The sequence below is a fragment of the Carettochelys insculpta genome, chromosome 2 (genome assembly GCF_033958435.1).
Source record: "Carettochelys insculpta isolate YL-2023 chromosome 2, ASM3395843v1, whole genome shotgun sequence".
NCBI classification, from domain to species: Eukaryota; Metazoa; Chordata; order Testudines; family Carettochelyidae; genus Carettochelys; species Carettochelys insculpta.
Window position 1 is genome coordinate 223,253,447 of NC_134138.1, and position 27,450 is coordinate 223,280,896.

A 27,450-nucleotide genomic window follows, 5' to 3' on the forward strand; every position below is an offset into this window, starting at 1 on the left:
CACACATTGTACATGGGAGAAGGGAATGGGGGGCAACCACGTAGCCACAGCAGATAGATGGCAGCCCAGTGAAGGTGCAGTAGGAGGTGGCAGCACGTGGAGCTCCTGTGCGAGGTAAGTGAATCCTGGGTTTGGGGATGAGAAGAGTTAAGCTTGGCGGTGGGTGCTTGGAGCTATTTTGTATTCAGCCCCTGGAACACGTAAAAAATTTCCACGTGGCCCCTGATGAAATGAGGGTGGGCACCCTGTACCAAAACAAACTCAAACCCATGCATGGGTCACAGCATATCACAAGATAGTAAATGACTTGTTCTTTTTCTCACTGACAGACAATGCTGTCTCCTGCAGCAGTGAGATGGAGATGCAGACATCTGCACAGTTCCCACACTCTAGCTGCCGGCCTGCGCTGAAGGAGGGTATAGGTTTGGTTCCAGAAAGATACTACATCAACCACAGTATGTCACTAAAACACAGAGCCTTTGGGCAGGGTCCCCCTACAACAACAGAATTTGCCACATAACTGTTCTTCAGCATGTAAGTTATAACTTCCATCAAATGTTGCAAAAAAGCCTCCCTCCCCCCAAGAAAGCAAACCAAATATAGTTTTCCATGTTTGCAGACCGAAAAAGTATTTGAGAGGTGTGAATCACTGCATCTAGCTCAGATGTGTTATTCCTGAAGCCTAATTATGTCAGTCTAAAATGTCAAGATTGCTAGCTACTTCACTGCTCGTCATTTTGGCACAGGGGCACACAATAAGCCAGAAGTGATTCACTGGAGTTAGTCCCAGTGAGCTGTCAGCACTTAATTCACCTGCACTTCCAGGGGTTTGACCTCTGTCAGCTCCTGTTGGCCATGGATCACCATTAACGGCCAATGGGAGCTGCTAGAAGTGGCACGGTCTGGGACACAGGCTCCTGTGACTCCCATTGCCCAGGAATGGCAATCAGTGGCCATACCTGCGGAAGCGCAGTTAAATAAAGTGTCGACAGTCTGCCAGGGCTAACTTTGTAAAACCATGTCCAGCCCAAGAAGCGCAGTTCACCTGTTTTAGCAGATACTCTAACTGTGATTATCTGAGTCCTAAACCACATCTCAGCCCTTCTTGTGTTCACCTACTCAGCTGTTGAGATCTCCAGTTTACACCCAACAATTTCTACATAGCTACACATGTATAGTTACTATCTACATAAAAATCTGCAGTATAGCGAAAATTAAAGAAAAATTATGGAAAAGATGAGCAATATGATCATCTACAGTAAAAAAACAGTCAGTTTTATATTAACCATTTCAGTAAATATCTTCAATTTTTTTAGTTTGACCTGAGTGGTTCATACAATTTCCAATCTGCCATATTTTATAGCCTGGCCAGAGCTAACAAGAACCATCTGCTAGCACAGTTCACCACTTAATTATACTGCACTTTTATGCAAGACAAGTATCTGTTCAGGAGAGCTATGTTCCTATACATAGTCCTACAGTAGACCACTCTGTTGCAATGGACTTCAAAGATGTTCACTGTATGAAACACCTTTTTAAAAAAGTATTTTCAACTTCCAAAGCTCTGACGCATGGAAACAAATGGCTGCTTACAAGCAAGATTTCTATCATGTGGTAAGAATCGCTACCAATTTACTTTTTCCAGCAGTTTCCCTGTGTCCTTGAGAACCGAAAAAAGAAAAAAAAAAATCAATGGAAGAGTAGCTCAATATTTAAAGAGCTTTCACTGAAGTGCTTCATCTGGAACTTATAAATAAAAATGTCTAGATCAGAAAAACAAACATTCTGTTGCAAACAATATCAAACAAGAGGCAATTCCAACATCACATACCTATAAATCACCAGATATCTTCTTGTAAATATTTTCTCTAACTAGCCTAATTATTTTTATTCTGGTTATATAGTATGTGTTAGTAAGGTGCTAACCCTGTGAAACTGAACCATATGGACAGATTGCCTGCACTCTCACAGATCAACTGCAGGATTGGAGCCAAAAATCACTGTCATATCACTGACAGCGTTTTCCGTCAGATTGGCCCTGTACCATTACACCCTAACAAAAGACCCCAATTATATCAAAGGAATCTGTACTACGTACTAACTGTGGAGCTTATATGTATTCACTTCAGAAAAACTGTGTGAAGTTAGTACAAAACACATTTCCCTCAAATATTTGTATCTTCAAGTTCTTAACTAGTTTGTTCTATAATAGAGTAAAGCTGCTGAACTACTTAAGCTACTAAATACATTTTGTTTGAAACTAACATTTCATCCTGATTCTTTCTTGTGGTACGCAAAGTCCTGAGATGTTTTATTGTGACAAATATAATGGTTATGTCCCTAAATCTGTCACTGAAGCAATCAGATTAACTCTCTGACTTGTGAATCAGGAGAGACCCAAAAAAAAAAGCAGTCAGATTTTGAAGAGCATGGTACAATAAATTTAGAAGTGTCCTTAGAAATTAGAGAACAGGAATAAACTCCACCTTTCACTTTTGAGTGAAACAACAGCTTTTCTGCTGCAGCAGTACTGATGCATATTTCTGTTACCTTTAGACATATAATCAGAATTTCCAGAATAATAAAAAACAATGGTAACAAATTGGGGAAGAATCTCTACCCAAGCTCAAGTTTAAATATTCTCCCACCCAAACTGAGAGAGAAAACATATGGTAACTCTGACATCTCAGCAGGGAACTCTTTTTATTTGCAGGGTCTGACTGTAAGACACATATCAATGATAGTTTATTAGCTACAGTGCGGCATAAATAAGGCTCCATAAATCTAAAGCAAGCAGAATGAAAATTCTATGAACAAGCTGAGAAAACATCAAAAATAAAGAGGCAAGCTGAGCTTGATAATCACTCAGTGCACAAAGCAAACCAGGTTGAACTTCTCTAATCGGGAACTCTCTTGTCCAGCAACATCCTTAATCCAGCATGCTTTTCGTTAGCCAGATGACCACTTATGGGTGTCATCAAGTTTCCCATGGTCCAATAGAGTTTGTTTACAGCCACCAGTCTTGACTCTCCATGTTCTGTGCTGTTCTTTAGCTGTATTTTACCCCTAAATGTCTAAGAATCCAGTAAGCAGTGGAAGTGTTGGAAACATGCTAGATGATATTGACCTCCCATGGTCCAGCAAATTCTCTAATTCAGCACCAGTCAGGTCCCTAGGGTGTCGCATGAAAGAGGTTCGACCAGTACTAAATAAAACAAAAAACAGTCATGTACCACTTTAAAGATTAACAGAATTATTTGTTTTGTTAGAATACAGACTAACATGGGAACCTCTCTGTTACTACCGTACTATTTAGTCAGTTAGGACCTGGTCATGAAAAAAGCACACACTTACCTGTACAGTAACAGTTGTTCTTCTGTGTGTTGCACACTTATACACTCCACGTTAGATGTATGTGGGTTCACTCCACAGACTTTTCCCAGTAGTACCAGTAGGTGATCCACATGCCCCCGCTTTCCTCACAAGCCAAACAAAAGTCCTAAAAAAAGGCCCGGTCACCATCTCCCTCTCCATACACCCATAGTTCCAATAAGTTAAGAAATCAAGTAGCAAGAAAGGCACGTGCAACGTCTCTGCGCACAACACATTTCAAAGTGTTAGCATACAGATAAGTAACCATTTATACATGCTTCAAGTGATTGTGCATGTATACGTTTCACTGACTCAGCAGCAGTTTCTACACTAGTGGAGGAAATTCAGACTACTTGCAGGGAGACTAACACTGATTTGCTGAAGTTGTCATCATACTGTGAAGCTTGAGTAAGGGCACAGCGCCTGGAGAGAATACATACAGACAACCATTTTGCAGTTTTACAAATATCGAGTACAGGAGTGTTGGTTAATAAGATTGAGCTATTATCTTGGGTTGAACAGAGACCTTCACCAGATCATAACAAACACACGATACCATCTGAAGTTCATTTAAAATATGGCTAACTCATGTGCCCCAGCACCCTAATCATTTTTGTTGCCCTCTGCTGGGCACTTTCCAATTTGTTCACCTTCTTTGTGTAGTGGGGGAAACTGAAAACTGGACACAATACTCCAGGTATGGCCTCACCAATGCTGAGCAGAGGGTCACAATCACTTCCCTTGATCTGCCAGCAGTGCTCCAACTGATGCAACCCAATAGCTACGTCTACAAGTGAATGCTACATCGAAATAAGCTATTTCGATGAATAACGTCTACCCGTCCTCCAGGGCTGGTGCCATCGACGTTCAACGTCGACGTTGGGCAGCACTACATAGAAGTAGGCGCTGCAGAGGAGCATCTACACACCAAAGCGGCCCACATCGAAATCAGGGTGCCAGGAACAGCTGCAGACAGGGTCACAGGGCGGACTCAACAGCAAGCCGCTCCCAGACACACTTGCACTAAACAGCACAAGATCCACAGAGCCGACAACTGGTTGCAGACCCTCTGCATGCAGCATGGATCCCCAGCTGCAGCAGCAGCAGCCAGAAGCCCTGGGCTAAGGGCTGCTGCACACGGTGACCACAGAACCCTGCAGGGGCTGGAGAGAGCGTCTCTCAACCCCTCAGCTGATGGCTGCCATGGCGGACCCCGCTATTTAAATGTTGCAGGACGCGGATCGTCTGCACGTGCCCTACTTCGACGTTCAACGTCGAAGTAGGGCGCTATTCCCATCTCCTCATGAGGATAGCGACTTCGACGTCTCACCGCCTTACGTTGATTTCAACTTCGAAGTAGCCGTGCCAACTTTGAAATAGTGCCCGCCATGTCTATACTTGGTGAGCGCTATTTCAAAGTAGCTGGCACATGTAGACACGGCTAATATGTCATTAGCCTTCTCAGCAATAAAGGCACCCTGCTGACCACTATCCAGTTTCTCATCTACTGTCATCTCCAGGCTGTGTTCCGCAGAACTGCCAGTTAGGAAACTGGCCCGCAGCTCCTAGCAGAACATGGCAGTCTTCTGTTCTAAGTACAGGATTCTGCATATCCTGGTTGAGCTTCAACAAATTTCTTTTGGCCCAATCCTCCAGTTTGTCTAGAGCACTCTGGACCTTATCCCTATCTACTACTGTATCTTAGCTTAGCTTCAGTCATGAGCTTGATGAATCCCACCCTTTCCCTGATCACTTTCATGTTGTTAACATACCCGTAGAAATTTCTCTTATTCTTCACGTCCCTTGCTAGCTGCAATTCAACTGTGCTGTGCCTTCCTGATCACACCCCTGCATGCTCAAGCTATATTTTTCTACTCCACCCCAAAAATCTGTTCAAGTTTCCACTTCTTGTAAGCTTCCTTTTTGGGTTTAAGATCACTGAAGATTTCTGTGTTAAGCCAAGCTGGTCAGATGCCATATTTGCTATTCTTTCAGCACGTTGCAATGGTTTGTTCCTGTGTCCTCAATAAGACTTCTTTAAAATACAGCCAGTTCTCCTGGGACTTCCCCTCCACTCATATTAACCTCCCAGGGGATCCTGTCTATTAGTTTCCAGAGGGAGTCAAAATCTCCTTTGATTTGACCAACCTGTGCAGGAAATCTAGCCCTGCAAAGTCCCAGAGCCTGGAAGTCTACCAAGGAATAACACAGGCCAGCCACTGGTCTCTTGTTACTTTGTAGACAAACCTTAACAGAGCAATGAACTGAACTAGGTTCTAAGTTCCCAACTACAACTTGAACCTCCTTAGTCCAGAAGGATTTTAGTCAGCCAGATGGCCACTTACCATGAGTGTGGCCAAGTTTCCTGCAGTCCCATAAAGTTTTACAGCCACCAGTCATGGCTCTCAGTGTTCTGTACTGTTATTTAGTTCTACTTTACCACTACATGTCCTACGAGAGCCCAGTAAGCAGTGGAAGTATTGGTAATGCTGGTAGACAAAAATTGACCTCCTGTGGTCTGGCAAACTCTCTGCTTCAGCACCAGTCAGATCCCAAGAGTGCTGGACTAGAGAGGTTCAACCTATAGCACCCTAATCACCGACCACCCTGCCTCTCAAACATACACCCAGTGCTTTCAATCAGGCACCCCTGTTCCTTGTCTTCTTCAGTTATTCTTACACAGGCAGTACCTGGATAATTAAATTAACACACCAGAACAACATTTAGCAGTACACACAACCCATACCACAGGCAAAATGGATGCTTTGAGACTGAAGCTGAAACAGCACCTTGTGAGCATTTGAAGTGGGCACTGAAAACAAAAAAAAAATACACCTTGGGCAATTCTTTAAATAGCATTTCATTAAAACTAAAGGATGAAAAAAATCAATTAAAATCTGAATACACTAGCACTTGTCCAGCCAACTGTTTTATTCTGAACACATTTTTATTGAGTTAAGACCCCACGTATACTTAGGCTTTATATACATATACATGCATATATATATATATATATATATATATATATATATATATATATATATATATATATAGAGAGAGAGAGAGAGAGAGAGAGAGAGAGAGAGAGAGAGAGAGAGAGAGAGATCTCTTATTCTGTTCCCTTTATGATGGGGGAGGGGGAGAGGGAGGAATATTATTGTTAGTAATATTCAGTTTGTGAAGTCCTAATAACTTCCGAGCATAAGCGGTGTCAGTCTCATGCCAGATCTATGCAGAAATTAAGGTGCTTCTGTTGCGCGAGGTTAATACTCAAAAGCGGAAAAGTCTGCTGCAAACAACAGAGGTGAGGGACCTAGTCGCGTGTAGCCACAACAAAAGACTCTTTGCCGTTGGGAGATTCTTCCAGGCAGTCTATGGGCCTCCTGTGACTCCACTCAGATCTCACAGGAGGCCAGCTGAACGATAGAGGGACCCAGGCCCTCTCTTTCCATCAGGTGCCAGCCACAGCTTGAGAGACGAGGGGTGGCTCAGTGGCATCTGGAAGTTAGGTTGTCCCTGTTCTTTGTGGAGTGTAGGAGACATCACCTAGAACGCATTGTACATAGTGCCTGTGGGAACTGTTTCAGGTCCCAACAGACTCCCCTTTAAGAGTCTGGCAGCAACCCAATCCAATCCATTCACCCGTACAGACACCGATCATTTTGTTGGACAGGAACTCATATTTGGCCAGAGAGGCAGTTCACGTCAGAAGAGCTATGGCAGAAATGTCTTGCCCCTCAGCATGCAGTACAAGCTCCAGTCACCAAAAGGGTCAGGAAGGGAGAGAATCTGGTTTCTTGCCTCTTTCAGTGGTTTCCAAGACAGGACAGGCTGCTCCCCAGGTGCCTTGTCCTTCTGCAGCCTGGTTCTGGCCAATGTGCACACCTGTCTGCCACTCAACTGCTCCCCCATCCTCCAAGGATAGCCCTGTCCTCCTGCTCCTCTCCCTTCTTGCTCTTTTTTCCATAGCCTGGCTTTGTTTAGGTGGGACTGAACTGATCCAGACTGGCCCAAATGATTCCCACCAGGGACCTCACAAGGATCAGTACTTCACCATCAAGATTAGTCCTCAGAGAGGATTTCTGGGCAGTGATACATCACTTATTTCTGTCCTCCAGCCAGGAAAATCTATGCCAACTGTTCGATGACAATTTTTTGGTTATCTGGATTCCTGACTTTTTTGTCAGGCTGCAGCTACCACCAGCAATGTTCTCTCAGTTTCTGGTTCACCCCCCATGGTCATAGAGCTGGTGTAAACTTTTCCTCCTGAAATCGCCATTGATACACCTTTGCAGAAATAACAAACGCTGTAGTCTCGTGAAGCCATTACAAACCCTAAACCACAAATATCTCAAACCCTAGAACACAGCCTGGGCTATTACTGCCATGCAGGGTGCAAGCAAGGATGGCCCAGCGAGCTGCCATGGCAACTCTTTCAAAGGTTATCAGAAACCCCTCTGGGTCATCCCTCGCTCTATTCTTGTTAGGTTCAGTGGAAGGTCCAGGGCCAGGCACAGCCTGGAGCTGCTGACTTCCCCAGAGTACCCTCGGGGTGAAACAGTCTGGCCAAACTATAACAGTTGCTGCTATTCGTCTCTTTGTTTGGCTGCTAATTCCCTCACAAGCTGTTGCGTTTGCAAGGCTTTCTGCGGTTGCTAGGCAGCCAGCTGTAAAGCAATGGGTCTGCTGCAGCTGTTTTTGCTGCTGGTACATAAAACTCATTTCAGTAGCTTGTCCAAATTCATCTTTCATTTACTCCTCCCCTGTTCTAAAGTGTCCATATTGTGGGGGGCTTTGCGTTTTGGGGCCAACAGGCCTAGTGATCAGGCCATAGCCAAAGAGTCTCTCTGAGCCTTAAGGAGGCTCTTCACACAGCCTAGGGGCCTGGAGGCCAAGTCCCAGTTTATCACCACAGGGATCCCTCAGGAGGCTGGGAGAAGTATAGGGGGACCCAGGATCTCCCCCTCCACTAGATCCAAGGGCAGAGTCTTCTGGCTACCAGCTCACATCAACTTCCCCTATTTTCTCTGTTTTCCCTTGAGATTTGGCACAACCCCAGCAGCATGCTTACATAGTCTGAATAGTTCAGGGCTACAGCTTCATGGAGGGAGACTCAGTTTAGGCTCAGAGACCAGCTGTTGCCATGAAGGCAGAGGGAAAGGGAATCTTGAGTGAATCTCACACACAGCCCTGGTCTTTCTCCTTATGTTGTTCTATCACAATAGGTTTATCCAGGTTCTCCTCCACACTCTCCAGTGCCAGATACCAGAGTGTCCTATTAAGCAGATCCTGCACAGGGACTATACTCAGCCGCTGCCAAGAGACAGAACATTCTTGTCCCCATACTGTCAATCTGGGCTTTGAAGACCCCACTGTGAGATTACACTCAATATTCTTTATGAAAACATGCCAATGATATGGATATGATACAACTGAGATGTGCTTGATCTAAGATACAATTGAAAATGTTATTTACCCAAAGCAATGATTCAGTTTGCATACCTGTATTGTTTCTGCATCTGAAGTTAGGAATATTGACCATGTACTTTTATTTTAAATGTATTACTTTGGCTGTCACCCACAGTAGCCCTTCACACATAGTGAAAGCCAGACAGGACTGATGGCCCATTAGCCCAGATAATTAGTCTTCTTCTGGATGCTCCAGTCAGCCTGTGAGTAATGGCTGACACAGCCCTGCAAAGGCGGAGTCCATGTCACCTGATAATGGACACCTCAGCCCCCTTTCTTCCCTTTTGGAATGCCAATATTTTTCCAATGAAAGGCAAAGGGTTCCTGCCTTACACAAGAGCTATATAAGGCAATGGAGTGACATCACCATGGTTCTCCTCTCCTTCCCCACCAAAGAAACAGTGAAAGACACCTGGAAACAAGAACTGTACTGGGGAAGGAAGAACTGGGCCCAACAGGAAAAGACATCCAGCTTGTGAGTAATACCACTTGAAGTCTCAAACAGCAGTTCAGTGCAGCTACCTTTCAAGGCTTCCCGTAATCTGCCTGCAACAGTATCTAGGGTGAGGAATTACTATTTGTAATTAATTTCTTTAGTGAATCAAGCTTAGTTGGAGTACTTTTTTTTTTTTCTGTCTGCTACCTCATTAAGCACTTAAAATCCACCTTTTGTAATGACCAAACTTATTTCTTGTTTAAAGTATAACCATGTTGGTACAATTCATAGTTGCAGAGGTAGAGGTGAGGAAAAGAGGCTGAGCATACCTTCCGACACATTGAAGGACAAGGTGGATTTCATAACATATCCTTGTGTCTGCATCCCAAGGGAGGTAGACACCTGCAAGTCCTTTAAGCAAAGGCCTGGTCCACGCTAGGGATCAAAGTCCATCCCAATACACAATTCTAGCCACCCTAGTGGCGTAGCTAGAATCAACATATCAGGATCAACTTTGTTCTCTGGTGTAGATCTTAGGGCTCGTGCTGATGCCCCTTACTCCACGAGGCAGTGTGGATTACCGCAGTCAACCTCTCTGGGCTCAGCCATTGATTTTGCTGCATCAAAATCTCCAGAAGATTGATTGCAGCACAGACCCGCCCCCCCCGCCACATAAATATAGACATACCCTAAGTCTTCCCAAAACTCATCTCTCTGCCATTCTGCAGCTGGGTGTGGCCCTCCCTGTCTATGTGCTGAAAGAGCCTTAATAGCCCCTCTCAGGAAGACAGGCAGAAAGTGGCGGGCTCAGTGGTTTCTTAGAGGAAGCACTGCGTCACACCCATCTCACAGCTTTTCAAAGGAAAAAAGTCACAATTTTTTCCATGAAAGTGTTAGACAACCAACACCAAGGTTTCTATCAGCCCTCCTCCACTTCTTACTCTATTTAGTCAGAGCATTTTCACAATAACAACTGAAGTTTTTTGTTTAACTTATTAAAGTAAGAGACTATGGCAGAGCATGACCATCAAAAGAGTCCCAGTAATTAAAAACTAATGAACAGAAGACCCATCTAAAATGTATGGGTACAATAGAATCTGCAAGCACTTGCATATTTATTATAAAAACAAAAGCAAAAAAAACAAAAACACTGAAGTACTCCTTTGCTCAAGCAAGACATATGCTATATCTCTATGGACTTCATTAAATTTTAAACTCAAGGAGGCAATTCAAATCACTGAAACAATGGAACATGATTTAAATACTAAAAAAATACGTTCAAATAAAATGATAAACAAAATAATGATCTGATTTGCACTTACCAATGGAGGAAAATTCAGCTGGTTGATTGTAGAATCCTTTAAAAGATTACCTATAAAAGAAAACAAAACAGTGAACAAACTCAGTTTATCCTGAAAATTCCTAACAAACATAAGGAAACTAAAATCTCCTCTTTTGTTGTTTTTGTTAAGCTTCTTGGGTGATAAAGGCTATATCTACACTAACACACGTTGGCAAAATTGATGTTACTCAGGGATGTTAAAAAATCCACCCCGAGCAACATCATTTACACCGACATAGATACTGGTGTAAATAGCGCTATGTCATTGAGAGAACTTCTCCCTACAATGTAGCTACTTGCTGCTCTTCGGGGATTATATCAAAGGGAGCTCTCTCTCCTTTTGACCTAAAGTAGCTACATAAGAGATCTCACAGCAGCGCAGTTACATTAATATAATTGCCACTGTGATCTCTCCAGCGCACATAATCTACGAAACACTCATTGGAACTTCTCTGAGCTCTCAGATGAAGGAATGGAGAGTTGGATGCTTAGTAAAGAGCAATTCTTTAAACATTTTAAATTTCAGGAGACTCAGAGAAGAGCCAACAATTATTAAAGGATTACAAAACATGCTTTACAGTGAAAGACTCAAATCTATTTAGCTTGTCAAAGAGAAGGTTAAGGAGTGATTTGATCACAGTAGTACCTACAAAGAGACATGCAATATTACAGGGGTCTTCTAGCAAAGGTATAACAAGATGCTTTCACTTGCAGCAGTGTTACACAAATCAGTCTTAAAAGGAGGTGAAGCTTTTAAAAACACCACGGATAATGAACCATTCAAACAACTTACCAAGTGTTACAGCAAATTCTCCAACACTGGAAATTGTTGAATCGGGACTGGATGTTTTCCTAAAAAAAAATATGCTTTAGTTTAAACAGGAAGTAGTACAGAGAAGTCCTATGGCCTGCGTTATGCACAAGATTAGACTGAATCAAACTATAGGGCACATCTTCAGAGAGGGGACAAAAATGTTCAGGGAGATGCGGTAGCCAGGGAAACATCTATGAGGAGTTGCAGGTGGGAATAGAGCACCACCCAGCCCTGACCCCCAACTAGAGCTCCCGGGGCATGGAGAAGAGAGACAGGTTCAGCTACAGGTAACTAGGGTCGGGGAACATGAACATGATAGAAGAACAGTGGTTCTTTGTAGCTTTGTATGATATGAAGAATATATTAACAAAACTAAGAATTTTTAGAAACCTGAAGAAAAGTGGCTTCCCCTCAAAAACAAACGCAAGTTCTGGGGCACCTTACAGACTATCAGATTTTTTGGAGCATAAGCTTTTGTTGGCAAAGATCCTCTTCACCAGATGCATGTCTTTACTCACAAATGCTTATGCCTCAAAAAATCTGTAAGGTGTCACATGACTTCTCATTGTTTTTTGTGGATACAGACTAAGACAGCTACCTCTCTGAAACTCCCCTCTCAATTAATTATATTTAACTTCCTAGGTACTTGTTCTTCCATAATATGACCAATTTGCAAAAGGACCATAGCTTACTGAAATAAACAAGACCTCAATCCAGAGTGAAATTAATTCATAGTAATTTAACTCAGAAAGCAAGAAATCTTGATTTAAACCAATTTTTACTTTATTTTTCTACAGAAAATTGATACAATTTGGTAAACAAAAGGATACATAATACCCATACACATTTATGTAAGCAATTGTGTAGATTTACAAATTTATTAAACTTTTTAATTTCCCTTTGTTTATGTTAGAAAAGGACAAACAATGTATTTCTTACGTACAAATGCCAATGGACAATTCACTCTTTGTGTCAAGCCACGTTTGGACAGTGACTGGAAGTCAAAGACAGCATGTACAAACGCAGCATTTTAAAATTATTTGTAAAATAAAATGACAGTAAATATATTGCCTATATAAGGAAAATATGTTTTCTATCTAAAAATAGCTGATTTAATAAACAAAAGTATTATCTGTAGGCAGTGGATTGAACTGAATGTTTCTGGTCACCCCGTCCTTTAAGATTTTAGTACTAAATATCTCATCCTCTCACACCTTGTTTTTATTCCTACTGGAAGAGGGAAAACAAGCTTTCTAGCTCTTTCAGTGCTGCTTCTCAACTTTGAATGTACTAGTTATTGAACTGAATGAGCTGACTAAACTGATATGAAGAAGATAATCTCCATACACCTAGAGAAGAGGGTACTATTGTCAAAAGCTGGGCAGCACTTGGACACATTATACCCAGGTTCTTAGGCAATGACTTGTATATGCGCAGTAGACAGACACCCTTTACAACTTCAGCAGCAAATATAACTAGTTGAATTTTTTTTTTTATTTCAGTTTACTTGACTTGCATAGATCATAAGAACCTGAAGAAGTGGATCTGTCCCAGGAAAGCTCATCAGCTAATAAATCATTTTTTTAAAGTGCTACAGGACTGCTTTTTTGTTTTGTGACAATCGAAAGATTTTCTTTTAATCCAAGTTGCCAATTTCAAGTTTATTTTAATTTTTTTTTTTTTTTTTTTTTTTTAAAAAGTCTAACTTTAGTGATGTTTTAAAATCCACCCTGGCTCATTTTTAATGGGGAAGATCAGAAGAAGCAGAAATGAAAATTACACAGGACTTTTTCTATACAAGAAAATTAACAAAATGGCACAGACCTATTTTTCCCTCTGACAAGTTACCTTTTATCCCTACCACATCTATGACGTACTGCAAGATAACTGTAATTTGAAAATCCCCTAACAACTTTACCTTGAACAGACTCCTCTTTTGCAGGGATCTGTTTGTTTTACTTTGGACCTTTAGTCCATCCCTTTATTATTTCAATGGAAATTCTTTTGATAGGTGGCTGTACTTTAGCAGAAGGAATACAAATGAATGTTTAGTAAAATTTTCAGCTACATGTTTTGCAGTGAATCTTGAGGATCTTGAGGAAAAAAGACCCTGTCTAATCAAAAGCTAACTAGCTTTGCGAGCACAAAAGTAAAATAGAACAGGCACATTACCAATGAATAGTCTGTTAACTACTTAGAACAAGCCCAAGAAAGGGTTTCTGACCCACAGGTCAGCAGACACCTATAAGCACAATTTGCAATGCCCAGATTTTTTAAAGCCCCACAAGGGTTGCACCTCACATCACAAATTCATACAGGTGGCATGTTTTAAAACACAAGCTGGGAAACACACCTACCCATTGTGAGGTTGCTGTCATTCAAGCTGCGAACCCCTGCACTCCAGAGACCTGAGTGGTTGCCCCCGGCTGAAGCCGCAGCGCCCCCAGCAGCAGACCCACTACTGCGCCCAGATCGTGCTGTGTTACACTACTACACAACTAAGCAGCCATCCGCTCCGTCACGGCAGCCCGTGTAGCGATCCCCCCCCGCGGCTCCCCACACGCGCCCCAGACCCAGGGGGCTCCGTGCCCGGCTACAGCCCGACACCACTTGCGAAGCAGCCCTCGCAGGATGGAGACCCGCGCCCCGACTAACTGCCTCTCACGCCGCTGCCCTTACCTGTCAGGCTGCCCGGCCGCCACAGCACACTCCGCTGCCGCACACAATGAACCTGCCAAGGGCAGCAGCGCGGAGACACATTAGAGCCCCAGCTGTTCGCCCGCCCCGCCCTTTCCGGCCGTACCATCGGCCCGCTAACGCGGGGGGGGATTGGAAAGGGAGGCGACGGGACGTACCACGCCGAGCGCCCCTCAGCAAACAGCGCGAGCGGAGCTTTGTGCTGGGGAATTGAAGCCCGTGCGCGGGGCGTAGGGTGGCCGCGGCGCCTCTTCCCCCCACCGCGGGAGAGAGAATGGTTGGACCCTCGGGGCGGGGCGGGGCGGGGCTGCTCCGCGGACAGGGGAAGCGGGTGCAGGGTCCCACGAGGCGCATCGTCGGGTCGGGTAGGGCCGGGCCCAGCCATGGCTGCCCCCCGCAGGGGCCAGCTCAGCGCGGCGGAGAAGGAGCTGTTGGCGGTGATCGCCCAAGGTGAGGCCGCCGCTACAGGGTGCGGCAGGGACAAGCCTGGCGGGGGCGAGGCGCTGCGAGCTCAGGCCTCCCGCCACGCTCCGGCGCCTCGGACTAGCTGCAGAGTCAGGGCCGCTTGGCCCCGCTTTCCCTGGGCTGTCTGGGTCGCGCTCCCATGGCCGCTGCGGTGCTTCGCTCTCGCCCTGCGGATAGGGAGGTATCCGCTTCCAGAGCCACCCCCTGCGGGCCCGCTGCTGGCGGGTTGGGAGTAGCAGCCGGGGGAGCCTGGGGCACACGCACACTAGCTCTGGCCTGGGCCGCCGTGTACCCGGGCGGGCTGGGCTCTGGGTCGCCCCCCCCAGCGCAAGCACTGTGGGAAGCTGCTCAAACATCAGTCTACCAGCTGAAGGGCCCGGAGCTGCGGAGATTTTTGTCCCTGGTTCTCTGACTGGGGCTGCGAACCCAACACGTGCAGCTCGATGCAGCCCTACTGCCAGAGCCAATGCCTGGGCTGAGCACCAGCGAAGACGAGAGTTGCCCAAAGAACCAATCAGCTGCCCCCTTCCTTGTTACAGTAGACCCCGATTCTCAACCACGCCTAGGGCAAATTTATCGCATACGGCGGGGGATCCGGGAAACGGAGGAGGGCACCAGCCCTGGTCGGTTTCCCTGGCTCCGGGGAGTAGAGGGGAGCAGGGCAGCCTGGTTCAGTGATCTCCTCTGTTGGGAGCCGGTGAACTGACCAGCACCAGTGCTAGTCAGTTTTCTGGCTCCCTCCAGCACTGGGAAGCCAGGCATGGCTTCTCCTGACTTCCCCCAGCTGGGGGAGCTGGGCAGGCAGACAGCTGCTGCTGGGCAGCGTCTCCCTAGCTGGGGGAAGCAGAGAAGAAGCCCCATACCAGTGGCTGTCTCCCCACTGGGGACTAGACCTTAATGTGAGTTGAGTGCAAATCCAGATCGCACATACTAGGAGATTACTGTACTTTCCTCCTTGTTCCTCAAACTAGCTTTAGCGACAGGTGAGCACCTGTGTTGCTGGGTTTGGGGGTGGCTGGGCAGTGGGTGCTAAGTTTGTTGTAACTGACAGAAGGGAAAACTGAATGTTTGAAGTCCCATTTTTCAGATATTCCCTATGTGGATTCCTTTCACACTGATCTTCTGGTGTGCTCTGGGCCTTTGTAGGATCTCTTGGGATCTTCCAGACTTTCTGAGAACTGTGTTTTTCTCAAACCACCAAAAATGTTGTCGGTGATGCCTACACAGGTGTGTCGCCAGTCAGTGAGGTATAAGAACAAACTGAAAAGAAGTGAGAGCCTAGGTGATATTGTATGATTGTGAAGGTATATGTGCATGTTTTAAGACTTACAGAGCATGAATAGCAACTATTAAAATATATATTTAAGGAGATTCCAGCAATATCTGTTGAATCTCTATCTACACAGAAATGCTATTCAGTCGTTTGCCATGTAACAGAAAAGTTTAATTACTCTGTAGAACTGCAGAACGTAGACTTTTGCTTTCCCTAATATAGCCCATTGTCCCTGCAGGAAAAAAAATGCCTTTAGGAGTTCATATAGGAAGCAAAAAGCTCAACTGCAATCTAGTTTGTAGCATCGGGTGGATTGGATGACGAAAATATCTGAAACAGAGCAACATATAACAGGCTTTAGGTAGTAATGATTGTCCCAGTGCAGAAGAAATTGAGCAAAGCATAAATGATGGAAGTCCTAGTACTAAGGAAATAGATTTATCTGAGGAGAAGGAAGGGAAATATGAAGACAATGGTGGACAATCATCAAGGTTTCCTTGTGGTATAAAGGAGAATGATCATAAAGAAGAATATGTGTTACATGAAAAGGGAATTAATGACCAAGAAAAAATTAATTTGCACAAAGTGGAGAGAAATGATAAAGAAGAATCAGTCTTGTATGATGACAGAAAAAGGTGAGAGAAATTTCACAGCAGAGATTGATACATCCGAGTTTGCTTTATGGCCAGCAATCCTAAACTCTGCAGATACTGATCATACAAATTTAAACTGATACAGCAAAATCCAGGCTGTGATATTTGTGGTAAATGAGTAGAACGCATCTCAAAGTCACACTGAATAAAAGATACTTGAGAATGCTGAGAAACTGGATCAAATTTGGTTAGTTCATCAGTTGCTTCCAAGTAATGTGTTCTGGTTTTGTAGCAGAATATTTGACAGGAATGCCAAACTTGCTTGTGCTTTCTGTGTACAGTTATGGGCTTAATTCAACTGATGCACTGAAGCCTGAAAAGTTACCTGGCCATTTTATAGCTTGCTGCAAGTGGATGAAGATCAAATACAGGGTCAACCTGAATAAATTCATAGACCCAGAAAAACAGCATGGTAACGTAGAAATCCAGCTCTAGAGGAACATGCTCGAGTATGTTCGTTCTTACAGATGACAGTTTAGCTTTCCAGAGTCCATTGGATAAGTTGTTCACTGAACATAACTAACTTCCTTGGTTTGGTATAGCTTCCTGGGAAATATCAAGGAAGCTGTCATGCATCAGGTAGTTTGTAAAGAAGTTATGGCCCATTACTACAGCAAAACAAAATAATTTATCTTATGGCAAGGAAGGTGCCTGAATATTTTAATGTGGCTCAGCACAGTGAAGTGATGTGCTAGGAAAAGCTCTTACAGAACTGTTGATCATTTTGAATGAGAATAAATGAATTTTCAGGATTGCCATGACCAAGGCTTTGAAAATGGCATGAACACAAAGAGAAGTAACAGTAGTGTCCAGGCAAGGATCCTTACAAAGAATCCCAGAGCTTTCTTTCTGCCATGTGGCTGTCCATTCTTTCACTCCAGTCATGTCTGCTGCAGCAGCATATTTTTCTTAGATTCAGACTGTCTCTTTGGAGTACTGTAAATGATGTACATCCTGTTCTCAGTTTCAACTGTTGGGTGGAAAATCCTCACGGACACTGTTACAAATCTGACAATGAAGCTGCTAAGTGAAACTAGCTGGGAGATCTGCATTGATGGTGTAAGCGCAGTGAGGTACCAAGTGACAGGTTTATGATGCTGTTATGGAACTAGCTTAATTCAGTAAAGTCAAGGCCAGAATCTGACATAAGGTGCAAAGCCTGGCAAACCAGATCACGGACTTCAAATTTCTGGTCTTAATTGTGGTTAGGCACAATATCCTGTTCCAAGTAAAAGTTGTAAGCAAGGCCTTACAAGCTCAGTGGAAATTGCAACCACTGTCACTTTCATGAGTGGTTGTCTTGATTTCATTGTGACCTATAGAGGCAATAGATGTGGAAATGCTGTCACTGCCAAGAAAATGGTGCAAAACTTAGTAGTTGAACTTGTCTTCAAGATAACTTGTATTCACTGGAAGAAAAGACAGTTTAATTACTAAGGCAGAGCTGAAGTGATGGCAAAGTCAAAAAGAAATTCAAGAGGGACTTCTTTTCTTGACACTGCTTGAGCATCCTTTGGCTCGGACAGGTAAAGTACCTTGAAAAGACTTGGGTTTTTTGTGTGTGCCTTAGTAAGCTTGAGGACAGGAGAACACTTGTGAAAAATTTGTATGGCTGCTGACACGTGGAAATATTCAGCTGTTGATAAAGACTTCTGTGTTGAATTGGACAACATCCATAATATTTTGCAAAATGGAAAACACTTTCCATTCCAGTTCTCCAATTCATTTATGATGCAGAGCTGAAGGATAGTTTTCATAACTCATGGATAGCTTTGAGGATTCTATTTAATCTGCCCTTCTTAGTTGCAAGTTCATTTATCTTGGGTCCACCATCACTGACACCCTGTCGTTGGACACTGAGCTAAATAGGAGGATTGGAAAAGCGGCCACAACTCTGTCCAGACTCAGCAAGAGAGTGTGGAATAACAACAAGCTGTACACCCTCACCAAAATGCAAGTCTACAGAGCCTGCATCCTCAGCACCCTCCTTTATGGCAGCGAGACTTGGACCCTGTGTGCCCACAGGAAAAGAGGCTAAATGTCTTCCACTTGCACTGCCTCAGGTGCATCCTTCGAATATCATGGAAGGACAGAGTGACCAACACCGCCGTCCTCAAGCAAGCTGGAATCCCAACCATGCACACCCTCCTCAGGCAGCGTCAGCTCCGCTGGCTTAGCCAGGTCCACAGGATGAATGAAGGAAGGATTCCAAAAGACATCCTGTATGGTGAGCTAGCCTCTGGCAAAAGACCTCCCGGACGCCCCCAGTTGCGCTACAAAGATGGCTGCAAGAGAGACCTCAGAGAGGTAGACGTCGAGCTGGATAACTGGGAAGAACTAGCAGACGACCACAGCAGATGGAGGCAGGGGTTACACAAGGGCCTTCAGAAGGGCGAGATGAGGAACAGACAGCTAGCAGAGGAGAAGCGAGCGCACAGAAAGCACAATAAGGACTTGCCAGACACCCACCACATCTGCAAGAGATGCAGCAAGGACTGTCACTCTTGTGTGGGTCTTCATAGTCATAGTAGATGCTGTAAATGAAGTCCTCAATTGAAACTATAAAGGGCACGATCCATAGTCTATGCAGACTGAAGGATGCCTACTACTACTACTTAGTTGCAAGTGATGAGTGCAACCTTTCAAAGCTCAAGCTCTTTAAAACATTGACTGGCAGTAGCTGATGAGAGACTGAACGCTTTTTATTTCTTGATAGCGTCATTGGCCAGTCTCTGGATCTCTGTCATAAGTGCAAAGACAAGAAAACTTATGCTAAGGCTATCCTCTACTGTAACGCTATTTAATACTGGTGCAACTAATATGAGTGTACAATTCCATTTCTGGGTGTTGGTACATGTCAGTTATTCTTAAAATTTAAAAAGTTTCTATAAGTTTAGAAGAAATGAATTTGTGTTTGTGTCATGAATAAAGATACACAGACCTTAGCATACAAAGGTATCATTTTATGAGACCAGGAAAAATCATGCATGCAGATCATACATCAGTCACAAAATAGGTTATTTTATAGCATTTGTAGCCTGTTGGCCTAGGGCTGGCCCTGGTCACACTGCTGCTGACAAGAATCAATGCGGGTAACAGTCATAGGTGACATGGTGCCCATAGAATGCTGGTTTCTTTCTCCCTGTCTTAACTCTTCATGGCGTAACACATACAGTTCAGATTCTGATTCACTTCTGCTCCAGATGTAGAGAAGATTTATTATATTGTGTAGTTGGTAGCTATGGAGATGCCTCATAGTGTAAATTTACACTTCCAGATACACAGTTTCCTATTGTATGTACTGCACCAGCTCAGTGGTGGGCAGTTTGCAGCGTGCAGGACCCACACTGCTTCCTGCAGCTCCCATTGGCTGGGAACAGTGAATGATGTAGTTCCAGAGGTTGATCTCTTGTTGTTCATAAGCAGCAAGCAGGAGAGGAGTCTTAGATTTTTTGTGTGCTTGTTTTGTTGTGCAAAGCGATCTTTGGAAGAAGGGGGATCATGTTGAAATATTGTCTTTAGTGACTTATTTATTTATTATAATCTACCCCTTGACTCTTTAAAAGCAAGAACAGGAAAGAACTGCCCCCAGCCTTTAACCCCCCCAAAACCCAAGGTTCACTCACCTTTCAAAAGCAGTGCCACCTGCTGCCACTCCTTCCCTGAGTTGGGAGCACTAAGAACCAATCAGAGATTTTTACATGTATTTTAATGGGAATTTAGTGTCGCTCTTACGAATTTTTGCCTATGAGCAGAAAGTTGGGAACCAATTGTGCTCGTATAGCATGCAAGCTAGAACGTGGTGCTGCCTGGCAGCACGGTCAGCACTGAATGGCAGGCATGTCCTTTTATTGGGTCGGGGCTACCCACATGATGTGGTTGAGCAGGGGAAGGACCCCGACTGCATGGTGCCTGTGGAGGAGAAGGCGGGGTGGGGTTCGTGCACAAATGTAAAACATGGAGAAGTTTCTCAGCGTCTTATGCAAGCATGACCCCCACAACAGCCTTGCTGCCACATGGTGTGGCAGGGCAACGGTTGGTCCTAGGCAACGCAGAAAAAAATACCAAGTCCTTGGCTAGCAAAGGTAGAAGCAGAACCAGGAACTCCCTGCTGGGGCTATTTGTAATGGGTAGATGGGCTCACAGCACTAATAGCGAAGAAAGAAGGATGTTTCTCAGCCTCTTATACAAACAAAAGCCCACAGGCTTCCTGGCCCAAATTTGAAATTCACGTTCTTCCTGTTACCTAATTCCAGTGCACCTGGAGAGCACTGTGGGGCATTGTGGGTAACATACGGGACACCTCTGGAGGCTAATAAATTCAGTTTTAAGATGTGGTGCTTCCCCAGTGGCCTTTATTTGAACTCTTGAATTTGCACTTGACGCTATACCCAGCAGATTCCGACAATATGATATTGGTATAAGTGCTCCCTAAATTGAGTTAATGCTATTTACAGTGAAGACAGTCGTGGTAATATCAACCAAACTGCCTTAAATTTGAATTTATCTGCTAATCTAGATGCAGCCTTAGTGTGGTGGGAAAGGACACTGGCTTATTTATTTCTCTTTAAAAGCTTCAGTAGTTTTCAGAGTTACTATTAGCGATAGTAACCAAACAGCCTGATAGTTGACAGTGCTCCTCCCCAAAAAAGCACAGCTGGGCTTTGCTATGCAACAGACATGTACAATTATAATTATTTAAAAATAAAACTTGAAGACAAGTATATTTTCAGAATTTTACCTTAAAAAATATTGCCCACAACGTAAACAATCAAATGTCTTCAAAGGTAACACATTAAAATTTGTGTACAGCAGAAAATATGATCAATAGGAAAGCTGCATCAAAACTCATTTTATGAGTGGTTTAGTAAGATCAGATTAATACAAAAATATGAAAGTGCTGTCCAAAACCAACAAAATCACTCTGTCTTACTCCAGCCTGAAACCCTTTCACAAACCAGGAAAATATCCAAGTTTAAATGCACTTAAGAGTTTTCCTCCCGTATTTTTTGCCTTGGTCATTGATGAGCCCATTTCCTTTCTTTATCTCTTTCTCACACACCCATGTGTACTGTACTTATTATAAGATACCTTTATAGGCGGCATGAGAATTATTTCAGGACACACTCACACCTTCCTCTGAGAAAACACACAGACCTTTTTAGTGTGAATTCTGCTTGTGGAACCATTACAGTAAACTGCTGTTACAATCCGCTTCTGTGGATTTGAATTTTAGGATGGGTAGTGGTTTGCTTTTTGGCTAAAGGGTGTAACATATTAAAACAAAAAGTAAATTATAAGTCATTCCTCATTCTGACCAACAGTAATACCTCACAGTCAAATTAGTATTCAAAGTTACTAGCGGAAGGATGGTAACAGAGAGGAAGCCGTGCTAGTCTATACACTATCAAAACAAAAAGCAGTCAAATAGCACTTTAAAGACTAGCAAAATAGTTGAAGTGGGTCTGTCCCACGAAAGCTCACCTAATAAACTATTTTGCTAGTCTTTAAAGTGCTACTTGACTGCTTTTTGTTTTGACAGTGGAAGGATGTTAGTCATTATTTAAAGGCTTCTTGACATCTACAGTAATGTTTATGTAGAATACTTTAAACCCATAGTGTCCAATATATTAGCACTCGCCACGTGATGAATACGACACTGGCTTATGGCATATACTGGGGTGGTCAACTAGTGGTTCTCAAGTGGCATGCAGTTCTTGGAGCCTTTAAATGTGGCTCCTCCGGAGAGCTGCACGTGGGGAGTGCCAGCCGCCCGCTCTATGCGCTCACCCCACCGCTTGGTGGTAGAAGCGTGTGGTGGCAGTGGCCCTGACGGTGGCTCCGGTGACTGCTCTGGTGAGTTGCCAGCACTGAATTAGAATGGGGAGGCCTGGGGGAGCCTGGCTCTGTTGGAGGGGGATTTATGTAGAACAGGGCAGGGGCTGGGAGTGCAAATAATGTGGCAAATACGGAAAGATGACAACCACAAGTTTGGCAATCTTTGACTTCCTATTGCATACCTCTGCGTTAAAATGTGTTCTTTCTGTTTAATTACTAAGTTAGAACTGTCCTGATGCAGCTTATGAAAAAGATGCATTAATTTTCCAAGCTTAAGTTTGTAGACTAGACTAATTGCTTCAGATAAGCAATTTTCTTTAATGCAAGTCTTCTAATTATGCTATATTGACTTTAAAACTTCTTGGCTGTTAACTTCTAGAATTTAATATTCATCATGAGTTTCTTCATGCTTACTAACTTGACAAATGGAGTTTGAGTACTTTAATTAAAATCAAAAATAGAATGGTTTTGCATTGCTTTTATTCTTCATCTCCTCCCTTTTAGCCCCTTACATGTAATGAAACATCATTTTATTTTTACCTCTTCTACATTTACCTTTTTTTTTTTTTTTTTTTTTTTTTTTAAGGAAACACTGAAGAAGCTGGAAGACTTCTGGGCAGCAAGAATGTCCGTGTCAATTGCTTGGATGAGGTACAACACTTTTTTCTAAATTAAGTATTGTCTTAGTGAGTCTCTCTATAAGTATTAGGTTGGAAAGCTATTTAGATGTCTGCAGGCTTCCTAGGAGCTAAATAACTCTATTATTTAGTATATATGAAGTTGGCAGACTTCTGACTAGCTTTTCGACTTGCAGTTAGAAGTAAGCTTCTAAATTATTTTAGTCTGTAAAAGTATTTCAGAGGATTAGTATCTTTAAATTCAGATATGGTCTGTGTTCTCTCACATTTTGCACAGGCTTTGTTGACAGGTGAAATGGTATAATATGAGGACCACAAAGAGCACACAAACTGCATTTCCTCTTGCAATTCTTCCAAATTTTAATTCTGAAAAAAGTCATGGTATTGCAAGTTATTCTGCCTCTTTTATCCAGTGATGCAGAATTTGTTTAGCCATATCACCAAAACAAAGGTGATTTTCTCCACAACCAGCAGGCTGGCTGATGACGAAGCCGGTGGCACTAATTAGCTCAGAAGTGGATTCGGCCCTCTTTTAGGGGCAAGCAGAAAGAAGAGACTCTTAAGAACCAGCACAGAACGATCAATATGCAACATGTTAATCTAGGGCAATGGTTCTCAGACTTCTGGGCCCACATATTTAAAAGAAAAAAAAAAAAACAGCAGAAACCTAACAGCTGGGGTGTGTGTTTAGATCTTATTGCATATATTATGTTTTTTACTAAACTTTGTTTTAAATAAAGTAAAATATTACTTTATGTCCAGAAGAAAAGATTTCAACACTGTTTCCTGCATTGCCATTCCCACAGTGGCGGTGGTGGAAAGTGGCAGCCGTCTGGAGCTGCTTCTTTCCCCTACACGGCAGATCTGGCCTTCAAGGCTGGGGGCTCCCTTGCGCTCCCTGCAGCAGGAGGCCAGCACTGATGCGCCTGCCTCATGAGGGGGAGGATGTGCAGCTGCGGTATACTAGTGAGGGCTCCCTGCTGTTGGGGATGGAGGGCCACAAACTCCAACCCCACTGCCCACCTACAAGGTGGCTGTGGCCCAGTAGTGGTTCCTGGGGCACACTTTGAGACCTATGGTCTAGGGTTATCATATATGCAGGCTTTCCCAGACACAGCCTATTTTAGAGCTTCTTTGTCTAGGCAGATTTTTCAAATAATAGGAAGAGCCCAAGTTTTTTGCATATCAGACAAGCTGCAGCTCAGAAAGAGCCCCAGTTACCTCCCCTGCATCTGCAGCTGATTGATGCATTCTCATACAATCCATAATTGCCAGATCCTGCCCACCACACCCCAACTTTCAGCCTTGGAGGGAGAGTGCCCTCCTGGCTGGCTCAGAGGGACAGGTGTTGCTCATCTTGGGCTGGCATCAGCTGCCCTACTACTTTCCCATGCCCACGTTTTCCTGCCTTCTTCCTCACCACTCTAGAAATGTTCTCTACTTTCGGAACCTGAAATATAGTAACCCTATGTCAATGCGTGTTAGAAATCACACCCTGTAGAGTGGATTAACCCCTAGCATTGAATCAGTCTAACCTGCACTCCATCTGCCCTCCACCCTCCCAAAAAAACCCTGGAACAAGTTAAAAAACGATACCACAATTTTAAGCAGATACCTGTTGTCAAGGATTATTTTGCAGGATCTTAGTTCTCATCTGTATGTGGGCAATGCATTTGGGGAATGGGTTCAAGGTTTCTGGATGCTTTCTCAAGAAATAATCGTGTGCTCACTGTTGTTCCCAAAATTGTGTTTCCTTTCTGCCTCCATTTGTACTGGAAGGGGGGTAACAAGCTAGACTGAGCAATACACTAGATCGATCAAACTTGTGGATGTTCTTCGTGCAGGGCCGTGTGCATCCGTGCACCAGTCTAAACTCAACTGTCTGTATTCCTTTCAGACGCTTGCATTTAGAAACAGTGACTCACTAAAATGTCCTCTCAGTTCTTCGTAATTAGCCATATCTCATCCTCTCAATGAGAAAAAGTGTTGGTAATTTTCATTTTTCAATCGAGGGGAGGTTATAGTCCTCACTGCGCATCATCCTGTTTTCTATGCCTTTAAGATTAGGCTAGAGAGGGGAAGTATATAACAATGTAGCTACATAGTTATAACTGCATCAGTACAAATGCATTCACACTGAACCATTTACTGCAGCTTACCCCTTTGTTTGCACTAGTGAGGTGGGTTTACAGAAGGGTTAAAAGCAGTAAAATACATTGCTCTAGTTACACCAGTGCAGTTCTAGGGGAAAAAAACTCAGCTACTGGGTGAACCTTTCACTCATTCTTGATATTGTGAATGTATGGTAAGTGGGAGGGAGGAGGGGTAATACAGTTACAGCTCCATCACTTATAATTAAGAATTGAAGCATGACTTTCACAGTTGGGTGGCTATACATCTTGATGATTGGAAAAACTGAGAGGAACCTGAACTACATATTCTCCCTCCCACACGATGCAATGGAAAATACTTTCATCTGCTAACTTAAGAGGCTGGCAACTTTCCTAAGTTTGCAGGATATAATCTGTCTTTGCCATTAAGTACATGAAGCAACCTTTGGCAAATAGGGATAAGTGTTTTGTTTTGTTTTTTTGACAACAGAATGGCAACATAATAGTACATGATAAAATAAATGCAGCTAGAACACTGTAGTGAATGAATATAAAATCCATTTTACATACAGTATAGTCCTTTTGTCCAACACTTGCTTTATGCTTTGCTTATTTTAACCCACATATCAAATGACTCTTTGTAGAAGAGCATGTAATTACCAAGTTGGAATCTTGACCAGTAGAAAGATATATAAGCATCACATGTGCATTTATTTTATTCTTCTCTCATTAGCACGGCATGACCCCTTTGATGCATGCAGCATACAAAGCAAAAATGGACATGTGCAGGTTGCTTTTGCGTCATGGAGCTGATGTTAACTGCAATGAACATGAGCATGGGTATACTGCTTTGATGTTTGCGGGACTCTCAGGTAAACTCTTGCTGAGGTATTTTTGAATTTTGATAATACTGCTATCTGAACGTGGACCAGAGGTTGCTTTAATTCATAATTCAGGACTCTGTCATAGGAATAATAAAAAGATTCTGTTACTTAAATAATGGTAATGTGTGTGGGTCTGTGTAACAGCTGAAGTATTAGTACAACCAGGTATGCAGAAAAGATGCTGTTCTTATTTTTTCCTGTATTAAATTGATTTTTTTTTCAGCTATTTGAGGCACATGCTACATAATTCTTACTGTATAGGGAAGAATATTGTCACACCTAATTCTGGAGCCTTAAAATTCTATGTGCTTCACAATGATTTTCCTGCACAGCCGGGTGAATTTTTTTTCAATTACATTGTTACTATGAAAGACACTCCTGTACGGAAAGATCTTTGGATTTTTAAGATTCCACAACTGTAGCTTTTAATAAACAATGCCATTTGAATATTTGTGAGGCTTGTCCTATTTAGTCTTTCTGTTCAATTTGCTGCAAGAAGATTTGAGTTCCGTTGAATGCATTTCACAGAACTTTTCGAGGGGAAATCCTGAAGGAACAGAAGTTTGACACCACGTGGATTCAAGCACAAGACCTTTATTACAGGCAGCTGGCAGAGTGTCACTTTGCTGGTTAGGCTCAGCGAGACTGACAAGCAGCTGATTACAATGAACTATATTGGTTGCCAATGGGCAGAGAGATGCCATGGTGGGAGTTTCTGACCCCCTAGGTAGGTGCTAGCTGCAAGACATAATGAGCTCAATAAGCCAATAGTCTAAAAGATTACAAAAGTTCTCTGCCCATGGCTCAGGTTTACATGTGAATACAAAGGTGCTATCCCTTACATTAAATTCCAATTTCAAGTCCCTAAGAATGAAAGGTGGCACTCCTGGTAACGTTTTTCCACATGTACATTCCTATATGGCCTTGAGAAAAAAGAATAAGCAGTACGTACAGTGGAAATACTATACAATTATCAATGCTACTCCTTTCTGGGCTCAGGTTGGCATCTGTGATGGGTAAACATCATCACTCATACTGATATGTTAGACCTTTTCCTGAACTTGGGCTTGTATTTCAAGTAGACACAATGTTATCTCTCTCTCAGTTGGGGAGCAGACTTCCGGGCCCCTCTTCAATGAGTTCAAGGTTATACTGTGTCAGGTCTTGTTTTATGCCTAGTTATGCAAACAAAGGCTTATTTGCTATCTGTGCCAAGCCTTGTCCAGTTAGGTCCCAGACCTTCAGGCCTGCTTTGTCTGGGTATATGTTAAAGATTCTGAACAAAGACTTTGGTCAGAATCTTTCATATATTATATGAGGATCTTGGCCCTTCGGAGCCTTAACCCAATTTCCATCCTCTAGAGGTCAGTTGCTAACAGTTCATTGAATGTATCTAGTTCTTGAACTTCGAGGTCTATTTACTGTGTCATATGGTATTGTAACAGCAACGAAGGGTCC

General features: G+C 43.3%; 2 protein-coding genes across 2 annotated transcripts in view; one reads left to right on the forward strand and one right to left on the reverse strand.

Moving 5' to 3' along the window:
- Window positions 1-14,189, reverse strand: part of BZW2 (basic leucine zipper and W2 domains 2) — a 75,117-nt gene extending 60,928 nt beyond the window's left edge. The window contains exons 1-3 of the mRNA XM_074984658.1: window positions 14,113-14,189; window positions 11,413-11,471; window positions 10,600-10,649 (exon numbers count right to left, since the gene is read on the reverse strand). The gene's annotated coding sequence lies outside the window, so the exon portion shown is untranslated. The remainder of the gene's footprint in view (window positions 1-10,599; window positions 10,650-11,412; window positions 11,472-14,112) is intronic.
- A 258-nt stretch (window positions 14,190-14,447) lies between these two features.
- The window catches only part of ANKMY2 (ankyrin repeat and MYND domain containing 2), a 28,047-nt gene continuing 15,044 nt past the window's right edge, over window positions 14,448-27,450 (forward strand). Inside the window, exons 1-3 of the mRNA XM_074986199.1 lie at window positions 14,448-14,580; window positions 22,946-23,010; window positions 25,842-25,980. Coding sequence (XP_074842300.1) covers window positions 14,514-14,580; window positions 22,946-23,010; window positions 25,842-25,980 — 271 coding nt within the window. The 5' untranslated portion in view covers window positions 14,448-14,513. The remainder of the gene's footprint in view (window positions 14,581-22,945; window positions 23,011-25,841; window positions 25,981-27,450) is intronic.